Raw genomic sequence first — 12153 nt, 5'->3', positions numbered from 1 at the left:
TTGTGCTGTCTGCACATACACATGGAGGAAAAAACAGTGACCCCAGCAATAACCTCTACAAGTCCCAAATATGACTGCTGTCCTGGGCCTCTGTAAAAAGCATGTTCATCAAATGTTTTTAGGGGACATGCTGAGAGAGGAAACTTCCAGCTCTAGCTAGCCAGGAAGTTGCTGCTAAGCATGCCTGCCTGAATTTTCGTTGTTTTCTGTGAATCGTCAGAAATTATTGCTCTTACCTCTGCAAGATGCTCTCTGTGATCAGTTGTAAAAATCACCCTTCTTTCATTTCTGGCCTAGGGGAAAAAAAAAACACAACACAAGCATTTTAATGCATGCTGAACACTAATTCCAGGTGGAGTTGTCTCAGTAAAATGCCAATTCCTAATAAGAGTCAGTAAAAGTCAAACTATTTCTTCATGTATTTTACTAAGAGCTTTTAATTAAAAATATATATATATATATATTTGAACCATTCAGGAAATTTTTTTTTGCACTGGATGCAAAAGCTGCATCCTCAGCTTCCATCATACCCATGCAGGTAAGATAACAGCCACGGCATACATTGATTGTCTTTTACTCACTCTCTGAACCAGAACCACTGTGTCTGGATGTTCAGTGAGATTAGCATCTGCCTTTTAACTTACATGAAAGCCATCGCTCCCTATCCATACGTGATACATGCATGTATTTTCACTACTTAGGTCAAATAATAAGTACAAATGATTAATGATAATGGATAAAATGTTTGAATTCAACCAGAAAGTGATGCGAAGTCCACAGCCTATGCTGTAGCTTCGCTTCCCCCTTGCTAATTGGAAAGCATATATGAAGTTCTCTCACAAAATATGGTATCACAGCCCTGAATTTCTCAGTTGAGTTACCCTGACCTTACACCAGCACAGCTGATATAGTAATCAAGCCTTAATTCTGTAGATAAAAGGCTCAAGCCGTTATCCTCAATACCTCTTTGCCACACGAAGGTTTTGTTACAGCACAGACTACAATTCCAGGACAACTTATGCTTTTCTGCGAGCTTTAAGTAATGCTCGGAAACACAGTGCTCTCACTGAGGAGCATTTCCCTTGCAGTAATTTATTATCAAACACCAAGAACTTTGTGGAGACGCCCGCAGCAACAAAACCCCTCACCCGCCGAGCCCCACCTGGGGCACTGAGGGCACTGAGGCAGCGGGCGGCCTCACGCCAGGGGGCCTGCGGCGCGGCCGGGGCTGTCCGCGGCGCTGCCTGCACGGCGCAGCACGGGGAGCGGGGACCTTCGGCCGGGCTGCCCCGGGCGTGCCTGCGCGCGGCGCCCGCCCGCTTCCGGTGAGTGTTGGCGGGGGCCGCGCAGCGGGGCCGCGGCCATGGCGGAGGGAGGCGCGGAGCGGGCCGATGGCCGCATCGTCAAAATGGAGGTGGATTACAGCGCGACGGTGGACCAGCGGCTGCCCGAGTGCGAGCGGCTGGCGCAGGTGCGTGAGGGGAGCGGGAGGAAGGCGGCCGGTGAAGATGGGCTGAGTCATGGCGCGGGGCGGGCTAGGCCGCGGTCGGGTTGAGGCCCGGCGGGGCCACGGGGACAGGACAGGGATAGGGGCAGGCAGGGCAGGGACAGGCAGGGCAGGGGGTGCAGCCGCAGCAGCCGCCTCTCGCCCCCCGGCCCCGTGTTGAGGGCTCCGGAGCTCATTGGGGAAGGGCAGAAGCTGAGGATCCTAAAATCCTGGAGTCATCAGGGTTGGCAGAGAGCTCCTAGATCGCTCGGTCCAGCCGTCCCCCTACCGCCAATGTCACCCACTGAGCCGTGTCCCCATCACCATGTCCAGCGTTTCCTTGAACACCCCCAGGGATGGTGACTGCCACCTCCCTGAGCAACCCGTCCCAACGCCTGACCGCCCTTTCTGAGCAGAAATGGCTCCTCATTTCCAACCTGAACCTCCCCTGGCACAACATGAGGATATTCTTTCTAGTCCTGCCGCTGGTTATCTGCAAGAAACAGGCACCACTTCAGCACTTGGCTGTCAGTGTGCAGCAGGGGGAGATGAAGGCAGACGTCTGGCTGAAGGCTTATGAGTGAGGCAAAGGGATGGGGCTGGGATGGGGCTGGTTTGCTGCAGGGATGGGGATTTTCGCTGCTGCCACTTTCCGCCAGCAGCGTGGTGTGGCAGGCGCATGGCAGGTGCTTGCTCATCCTGCTCTGTGCCAGCGATGTCTCGGTGTAATTGGTCCCGTGTCAGGTTGGGCAGGCAGCTCTTTGCACCCGTGTCACTCGGTTATGTCCGTGCCCCAAAAGACTGGAGTGGGGGGCCGGGGCCATGGCAGGGTGCTGAGGGACAGTCTGCCGAGCACACGTGGGGGCACACCCAGCCACAGCCACTGAGCGTGTTGCTGATGGGGTCTCAGAGGGAATCGTGCACGTGGTGTATCATATCTTGAGATTTCTTTGGGGCTCTGCTACGTAGGCTAGAGGTTCTTTCACATCTCAAACCTCAGAACAGTCAGATGGGATTTGCTCGTGGTCCAGTAGGATGGCATCGGATTCCTTACATGCTGCCAGTGCTCTGCGAGATCCATGTGTGATGTGAGAGGCACACTGGAGTATAAAGTGTGTTGTAGGATTTTAAAGGCCTGAAGATAGGTAAACTGCATCTAATGCTGTCTGTCAGAAGTGCATGGCGAGTAGGCACAGATGTTTGATCCCACCAGCAGAGCTCTGCATAACTATGGGCACCGTGGCTGCGCTTCATTGCCACAGAATTCTGTTGTGGCAGTCTGACCACATTCCCGACAAACCACTATAGAGTTTGCAAGAATTTCAGTAGGATGAGGTACGCTTTAGAAGCAGATTTTCCTTTTTTCTCTTTTGTCATTCATCTCCTTGTTTCTAGACATTTTGCTGTCCCAAAGTTGTCATGGGCTGTTATAAATTCTCCCATATAAACATTTTTTCATGAGATACTTGCTAGGAAGTACAGTTTAGGACTTAAGAGTACTTTATGGTAGCTTATTCTCTCTGAAAAAGGCCAATATAGTTCTCAAACCCCCAAAAGCAGGACTATGGTAATTCCATGCCTGGACTGTAAGGTGTGTAGTGCGTGTTTTCTGTAATATGCTGTGACTAAGATGTGATGAATATGGATTAAAGTAACAGTGTTGTTTTTTTTTTTTGCAAAGGTATCTGCTTGCATATCTGTTCTCACTTAAAGCTTTGTTTTGGTTAGGAAAGAAATCAGTCTTATATCTAGCTTGGTGAGCATGAGCTAACCAAACCTGTCTGCAACTTGCTAGGTTTCTTCCTCTAGACAGACAACTTCTAGCTTGTGTTAGGCAAAACCGGTACCTTTCTAGTTTAATCTCTGCATTTAGCCACATGTTTAATGTTAGGGCTGTGCGTGTGTCTTTTTTTTTTTTTTTTTTAAATACATAGAAATTAGTGCACAGGCTAGTCTGTGTTTTTTTTACTTACATAAGAATGGGAGCTTCTCTCAATTTAAACTGACCCATATTCTTCAATCGTGGTGATAATTCTTTTATTCTGTTGTATTAGGAGGGGAGACTGCAAGAAGTCATTGAAAACCTGCTCTCCTTGGAGAAACAAACACGAACGGTAAGTAGCATGTGGCGTGCAGCGTGTCTGCTGGGCTGACCTACAGCCCGTTTCCCTGTGTCCCACTGCATTGAAGTTGTGAAGTAGGTTGGGGTATCAGTCCTTCTCTTTTGTTGCTCTTACCAGTGAGGCTAGATGTAACAGATTTTTATTCTTTGTATCGTGGAAGTGCAAGTGATAGAGGTGTGCAGGCTGTTGATCCCATCACTAACGTGCTGTTTGTTTGTTACAGGCCTCTGACATGGTTTCCACATCACGGATCTTAGTGGCTATAGTGAAAATGTGTTACGAAGCTAAAGACTGGGATGCTCTTAATGAAAATATAATTCTTCTGTCAAAGAGAAGAAGTCAGTTAAAACAGGTGAATAAAATCGTATTTGGAGCTACATCGTATATATCTGATTCCTCCCTGTGTGCAGAGACTTCTGACTTTCCAGCACCTGCCAGAGTACAGTGTAATTAGATTCTGCTGACATTTTTTTGTAGACATATGAATACCAATAATGAAACTCGTGTCTGGAATTAATCTGTCTTTACTTTGTACCTGAGCTCCATGTGGTTCATCTTGCCATTCTTGACAGCACAGCTGTGCCTTTTTGCATGACGGTGCTTTCAGACAGTAGTTCATCTTTACAGTCTTAGACAGTCTAAGTTGTAGACGTATTCTTAATTTTTCATGTTCGCATGTGGCGTACATTAAATAGTTACTGTGATTTATTGTGATGAAATAAGGTGTATACTTTACATGCTTGCTTTTGAAACTGTCATACTCTGGAATTCAGTTCTGTCTGAGAAATCAGGTATCAAGATAGCTGGAAACACTTGCATTTAAGAAGGTGCAAAGTGTATTCTGTTCTGTGTTTATGTAGTGCTTATCTTTGAGTGTTTTTATTTGAATGCCTTTGAGAAACCTAAAAATATTTTTCTTGTCTGTTACTGTACTAGGCAGTTGCTAAAATGGTCCAGCAGTGCTGCACTTACGTTGACGACATCACAGACTTACCAGTCAAACTGCGCTTAATTGACACGTTGCGAATGGTTACGGAAGGAAAAGTAAGATTCCACAAAGTAGATATTTGGATGTATTATTAATACAGAATTAAAAAGTGCCATTTATTTTTCACTTTTTAAAGTGTTACATATTCGATTTTGTTAGAGAAATGGGCAGTTTAAATTAATTTCTTTTGCACTTAGCAAAGTTTTACGTACAGTTACATTAACCACAAGTGAATTACTTGTGTGCAAACATCAACTATATGTCTTAGGAGGGTTGTGGTCTTAGAGTTTATGCTCTTCTTTGGAAAATACCAATATTTAAGTTGCCAATTCTAATTTCAGATATATGTGGAAATTGAACGTGCTCGTCTGACAAAGACACTTGCAACAATAAAAGAACAGAACGGTGAAGTGAAAGAGGCTGCCTCTATTCTGCAAGAATTGCAGGTAACTTGCCATGCAACTCAAAATTGCATCGGTAATCTATGAGCAGTCAGTATTAATTTTTATTATTGTTTAGAAATATAATCAGGTACATCTGCAGAAATGTCTGGAATGAGATTAACTGTTACGAGTGAAAGTGTAACTCTGTTTTAACTGCTTTTGTTAGTCTAGGGGTTAAATTGCATGGAATATTTTCCATTTGGAAGACAAATTTCAATTCGCTAAGTATTGCAGTGAGTTTAGCATTAGTGAATTTTTCTCATGTGAGTAGGGGCTATAATTCAAAACTGAGTAAGCTTTTCTCCATTTTCACTTACTCTGAAATAGTTTTTTTTGTTGTTGGTTTTTTTTTTTTGAATCATGTTACGCTTGTCTATTTTACATTATTTGACTTTGACAGTACTAAACAGTTAAACTTTAATTTTAGGTGGAAACCTATGGTTCAATGGAGAAGAAAGAACGTGTAGAATTTATCTTGGAGCAGATGAGGCTCTGTCTAGCTGTAAAAGACTATATCCGCACTCAAATTATCAGCAAAAAAATTAATACTAAATTTTTTCAAGAAGAAAACACGGAAGTAAGTTGTTGGAGGATTTGTTTTCCCCTATTTTAATCTAACATGCTTCTCTTCGGGTCCAAATGTATTTGAATCTTCTGTTTTCTGGAATCCATTTGGATTTAATTTACATGATTCATAGAGCTGTTTTAATTCTACTGTTTGATACCGTTTCAGAAACTAAAATTAAAATACTACAACCTAATGATCCAGCTGGATCAACATGAAGGCTCCTACCTCTCCATCTGTAAGCACTACAGAGCCATTTATGATACTCCATGTATTCAAGCTGAGAGTGAAAAGTGGCAGCAGGTAAAAAAACAAACAACAAAACAAAACAAAAACACTACATACTAAATGTCTGTATTTTCCTGTGACAAATATGCATTTCATTACCAGATGAATTTACAACAGATTAAATAGCTCTTAAATCTGTTGTTGTTGTTTTTAATGGCTATCTTAGCAAATTGCATAGTTGAAAACGAGTATAATAAAGTTGATTTCAAAAGAATATTTATAACTAACATTTTTACTATATTTTTTTACTATATTGTCTTTGAAATCTTGAGATTATCTTTTTTGTTTTGCGGAAGTGCAGAAATTAAAAACAGCTTTGCAAGTAGTCTAAATGATACCGTTGTGTGAGCAATATCAATGTTAGGTATTTAAATTCTTTTTAAGGTATTTATTTGTAATGTTCAAATTTCAGTTAACCTGTATCAATTTACCACTGTGAAGGAAGGTTAATTTTTACAAGATTACATCAATTTAGCTTTTAATATGCTTAGCTTAACCCTTTTACATGTTAAATTCTAAACTCTGCGAGTAGTTTTCAACCCTTCTGTTTAATTAACACTCTTTTCTACTGAACAGGCACTGAAGAGCGTTGTTCTTTATGTTATTCTTTCACCTTATGACAATGAACAGTCTGATTTGGTGCACAGAATTAGTAGTGACAAAAAGCTAGAAGAAATCCCGAAGTATAAGTAAGTGCCCTTTCTAATGTACAATTCTTAGGCCAAAAGCATTTCTTACAGTAGCTGTGCAAATGAGATCTGTTTATGTTGAGTCTGCTGTAAACATTTCAGAATTTAATGCTGTATGAAAAATACTGCAAAATTTTCATGATTGTGCAAGTTAAAAGTTAAAATAAACATTTCTGTAAGAAAAGAATCATTATTAGAAACACTGTCTGACGTTAGCTGCCCCCTGATAGTGTGAAGTATGAGATTGTACTTGTGAAAAACAATGAATATTAATGGTAATAAAATTAAAACATTTAAAGATACTTTGCTAATCTAGTTAAGCATGAAAAAAACCTTATTGGTAAAGGATTTTAAATCACCTTTACTAAACCATTTAGAGACCTCCTCAAACTATTTACCACCATGGAATTGATGCGATGGACTGCCCTAGTTGAAGAATATGGGAAAGAATTGAGAGAAGGATCCCTTGACAGTCCTGCAACAGATGTTTTTGGCTGTACAGAGGAAGGTGAAAAGAGATGGAAAGATTTAAAGAATAGAGTTGTGGAACATGTAAGTATGTCTGATTCTTTAAGAACTAGCTATGTATGCTATGCCTGAACCAAAAATACCTTTTGCTTGACATATTTTGTTCACAAAGGTGTTTTCTTTTAATGTAGGAAAGCAGCAGATAAGTTGCATTTTCCATTATATTACATTTTTCAACGTTTTTATTTGTTCATACCTGCATATTATAGATGGGTACTTGGCACAATGGCCAGAAAAAAGAGCACATTGTGCTGAAATTGTGAGATTTAGCATTCAAATGTCAGTAGAGCAAAAACTTAAGTCTTGTTTTGTATTGTTAATAATTGGTTGATTTCATTACTTAATAATTTGTCACACAGAGACTATTACAAGCACCTATACCTATTATAAGCACCTGTTGGTCCACAGCTCATTTACGTACTTTATGCTGGACTGCCATTAGAGCACTACGGCTCCTAATCTGCTTTTAACATTGACTTTTATATTTTTGCAGCCTGCTTCAATTATTTTTTACACATAACCCTCTACTCTGAACACTTTTATTCCAGAATATTAGAATAATGGCTAAATATTATACCAGAATTACAATGAAGAGAATGGCACAGCTCCTTGATCTGTCTGTTGATGTAAGTATTGCTTTGCTTATACTCCTTTCATAAAGGGAATAGAAATGTATATGTGTGTGTGTTTGTAAAAATATATTAGTACTCAGCAGAGCAACATTCTCTTTTAATTTCAAATTTTGGTCTCTCTTTTACACTTAAAATCTTTGAAAGTAGTGCCATAGAGCATCATTGCATTCTACTTCTGCATTGTCTGTAAAACATAGCATTGTAGAAATACACTGCTTGGAACAAAATTCTCAGAATTTATACTTCTGTGTTTATGAATGTTCATGGATATAGTATCTGTTGCTACTTGTGCATATATCTGCCTTTGTATCATCTTTCCAGCTCTCCTGGCATCATCCTTAGTTTTATTTCTCTATTTGTGCTACCAGTGCATTTCAGCTTTTACCAGGAAGAACACAGTGTGCTGTAGTGATTTACACAGAGCGTTAAATGAACTTTAGTTATGTGAAAAGCAGTGGAAAAGCCTGCTGGGAATAGTAGTATGTTAATCCAAATATTTATTACTTTGTCCCTACTACTCAATGCAATACCCTGAGTGTATTTTCATGCCTTTATGGGAGTTTAAAAAAAAAAAAAAAAAAAAGCACAACAGTTTTTCAATTCAGACAGAACTGAATGTCATGATGCATGTGCCCATATGGCAAAAGCTGATGCTCAAAATTCATTTATGCTCAAGGTCATATTTAAATGTTGGAGCTTCTTATCTTATATTTCAGTGGGAAAAAGCGCTTGTCAATGAGTGATTAAATTTGATTGAGGATACAGGATTTCTGACCTGTAATTCACAGGGATTTTCCTGTCTTGCTTGTTAGAAGGGTTGGTCTGATAACTGTGTTGCTAAGTATTCCAAAGTGTAAAAGTCTGTTGGTGTAGTACATTAAACTTTTAATTTCATGAAAGATAATCAGATATAGATCAAATGAGGGAAAAAAACAAACCCTTGTGAATAGATGGTGCTAGTAGCTTGCTGTGCCCATATGTAATATTAAAGTATTGTGTTGTTTTTTTAAATACATTATTACCACAGATAGATTTCTTTTAAGTATAATGACAACCTCGTTCTTTGTGCTTTAATGCTGTTTGGGAAGAATTCTGATGCTTTGAAGATGAAAATGCTGTTTTCTTGACTTAGTGCTGTTTGTCTTTGCAGGAATCGGAGGAGTTTCTGTCTAACCTAGTAGTTAATAAGACCATCTTTGCTAAAGTAGACAGGCTTGCAGGAATTATCAATTTTCAGAGGCCTAAGGATCCAAACAATATACTGAATGACTGGTCTCACAAGCTGAACTCACTAATGGCCCTAGTTAACAAAACCACGCATCTCATTGCCAAAGAGGAGATGATACATAACTTGCAGTAAGGTGCCTCAATAATCTCAGTGCTTTTAAAGAAGGCATTAAATCTTCATAATAGAGACTATTATTACAGTGTGTATATGTTTTTTTTCTCCCTGTCAAACCTTCCTGGACTAAAATTTAGAACATAATTCCTGATGACAGTTAAGTTCCCTTGATTGTTCAGATGTTGTTTTTTTTTTTGCTACAATTGGTGAAAGAACATAATAAAACGGTATTGCCTGTATAATAGCAGTCTTGTGATTTATTCTTTTCCATTTATACCTGTATCTGTCTAATGCATGATTCTGTGGTTATTTTCATTTTTGAGACTGTGATTGAGAGAACGTACTGTAAATAAAACAAAAGTCTAGGGTTTAATGGTAGCATGCACTGAGGTAACTGATGTTAATATTACAACGTTATATCAGAGGTCAAAATAAAGGCCTGCTAGCTTCTTAAACAATGCATTGGATATGTTTGATCATGACAGTATGGGATTAAACCATTGCATTCATCTGAACTTTGTAATTCATCTCTCCTCAATGTACCCTCAAAACCCCCTTAGTGCTGTTTGCTTCTTAAGACTCTCATTTTGTGGATCAAAGGCAAAAATGAATTAGTTTGAATATCCTTACTGTAGAAATTGTATGTGTTTAAGGAGTCTGTGTTGAAGAAATATTATCCTTGGATAATTATGTAGTAAGATTAAAGTTGAGATCATTTGTTCTTTAGAGGACACTGGAGGAATTCCAGGGGAATTTTCATGCTGGAGAATCAAAACTCGTTACTCTTCAGTCTAATAATTAGACATTAATGACTGCCTAGAAACAGATTACTTTATTGTTTAATAAGCTGAAGCATTGCTGTTGCTATCTAACCTAAGGTCTACCACTGACTTGTTTGTGGCAGAGGGTAAACCACGTAACTTCTGATAGTTTCCCATGGTTGGTGCTTCTGAGGGAGTTAAAGGAAAATATAAAGATCTAGTGTGCTAGGACAATAAAAACATTGCATCTCTTACTGCAATCAGTCTGGAGCTTCTATTGGGAAAGACCTCCTGTTGTTTTGTTTTCCAGAGGTGAAAGATGCCTGGTGGCATGTTAGGCTGCAGGGTCAGTGAGGCAATTCTGTGCTGAATGTGCTATGTGTTTATTAATGGTACATGTTAATTGTAATGGTGTTTCCTGTATTTTGAAGTTAGACATCACAAGTGGAACTGATTGAAAAATGAGTTTTCTATATTGGAATTCAAGAAATGCCATTTCCCAGAAACAGGAGTGAACTCTATCAGAGACTGGAAATCGGTTTTCTGAATTTCCTGGGAAAGCAAAAGTCCAAAGAGAAAGGGGAAAAAAAAAGCAACAGCGTAAGTTTGAAATAACTAAAATAGTTTTGTTTTGAAAATGTAGAAACTAAACTATAGCTGTGATTCCAAGTGTGCAGTGAAGCTCATGGGAGAGCCAGAACTCTAGGGCGTTTTGGCTAGCAGCTTTCCATTAGCCCTGAAGCAAGTGGGGGTTTCTAAGTTTCCAACTCTTCCAGAATTTGTGCCACACCTTTCAGAACTCTGCTCAGATCTTTGCTTCATGGCAGGGAGCCTAGTAGCCCTAAGTGGCCCCAGGTTTTCAAACTCATGCTTTTTGGCAAAGAGCCTAGATTCTCCAAGGTCCTTGGCATGGCTCCTAGCTTCACAGAATAGGGAGAAGTCCTGTGAGCAGTGAGGATTTACAGAATTCTGACTTAAGGGTAGGGAGACTAGATGTATTAGTACCTTCTGCACAGGGCTTCCTTGCAGTCCCCTGGAGGTTGAACTAAATTTCCATCAAGAAGCTGTAGTTTTCAGAATCTTAAAATGTGTAAAAATAGAATTGAACTTGGCTTTGTTGCATTTGTTGGATTTTTTTTTTTTTTTAGTCCTAGTATTATAATTAGTCCCTAGAAATATCACTTGCTGCACTTCTGAGGATCTGAATCCTGTCAAGTCTCATGATGCTCAGCAGAGATTCATTGTTTTTGTCCTTCTCATGCCTCCCCATTGTGACTGTGGCATTTCTGATATTTCCAACCGCTACTGTTGCTTTTCTTCTGCTCCCAGACTCAAATGTGATCCACCATTCCTGGTCTTCTTGGGCAGAAGAGCGTGCTGCAACCAGTACAAAAACTCACATTCCTCAGCAGAGTCTAGTACTCTCCTCTTGTCATGAAATGCCATTAGTGACCATTGCACAGGGGGATTCCAGGAACTTGGGACAGTTCTGGAAACATGAGTAGTCAGCACATCTGTGTCTATGTCTAGCCTGTGCTGAGGGAAGACCTGGTTTCTCAACTCAGCCTGTAGAGTTGTAGTGGTGTGTTTGATTGCAGAGGTTGGAATGATGGCAACTTCCACATAATACCCACTAAGGACAGAGAAACCTCCTACAATAGCAGTTAATATATTAAGCTTATTTCCTTAAGTTATCCTTTAATATTGGCATTATTCTTTAATATTGTATTGAAACATGTCAATAAAAGCCACGTGAAGTCCTTTTCTTCCCATGTATTGTGTGACTGCTTGCTAGTGGCATACCTCCTGTGCTGTTACAACAGAAGTGGTTCTGAAACCAAAGTTTAGTTATATTATGGTTCTGTGGATGGAAGATCTCATCCATCAGGCTAGTTGCTTTGTGATTCGAACTTTGAGCAGAATTTCCAAGGTTCATGAATGCTTAGGATCAACAGTCCTCATCTTTCTATCTGGTAAAAAGACTATGGAAGAGCTTAGAGGGGGTACCACAGGGAAACAAATGCAGTTACTCCAATCTTGCAGGCTCCATGGCAGTACTTGAACAAAAGTGCTTGGCAGCCAACCCCACCAAAGAGCTCTTGGCTCTCTCTGTAGCCTCTGGCATGACCACTTAGGGTTTCTGTTTTTTTGTGGACTGGTTTTACAATTAACCAGTACACAAAATCTAAACCTACTTTGTATGGGGGCAAAGAGTTAAGTTTAAGTAACAAGATCCTAACAAGCAGTGGGTGTAGGGTCACAGTCTCCACGCTGTTTTATATACGGCACTTTTTCTGAGTTTGGGGAT

General features: G+C 40.1%; 1 protein-coding gene across 1 annotated transcript; it reads left to right on the top strand.

Annotated features, from left to right (window-relative positions):
* The first annotated feature begins 1295 nt into the window (after window positions 1-1295).
* On the top strand, window positions 1296-9546 carry PSMD12 (proteasome 26S subunit, non-ATPase 12). Its single transcript, XM_084298213.1, has 11 exons — window positions 1296-1471; window positions 3541-3600; window positions 3833-3961; window positions 4546-4653; window positions 4939-5043; window positions 5468-5617; window positions 5774-5908; window positions 6470-6582; window positions 6960-7134; window positions 7659-7736; window positions 8893-9546. Exons 1-11 carry the CDS (start codon window positions 1364-1366, stop codon window positions 9100-9102), a joined length of 1371 nt encoding a protein of 456 aa, XP_084154339.1. The 5' UTR covers window positions 1296-1363; the 3' UTR covers window positions 9103-9546.
* The last annotated feature ends 2607 nt before the right edge of the window (window positions 9547-12153 follow it).

Source organism: Netta rufina (assembly GCF_964035555.1).
Source record: "Netta rufina genome assembly, chromosome: 19".
Taxonomy (NCBI): domain Eukaryota; kingdom Metazoa; phylum Chordata; class Aves; order Anseriformes; family Anatidae; genus Netta; species Netta rufina.
This window is presented reverse-complemented; position numbering and strand designations above follow the sequence as displayed.

Coding starts and splice junctions, on each gene's coding strand:
- PSMD12 (XM_084298213.1), top strand. CDS start 1,364: ATGGCGGAGGGAGGCGCGGAGCGGGCCGATGGCCGCATCGTCAAAATG. Junction 5,044..5,467: donor CTATTCTGCAAGAATTGCAG/GTAACTTGCCAT, acceptor CTTTAATTTTAG/GTGGAAACCTATGGTTCAAT. Junction 5,909..6,469: donor AGAGTGAAAAGTGGCAGCAG/GTAAAAAAACAA, acceptor TCTACTGAACAG/GCACTGAAGAGCGTTGTTCT.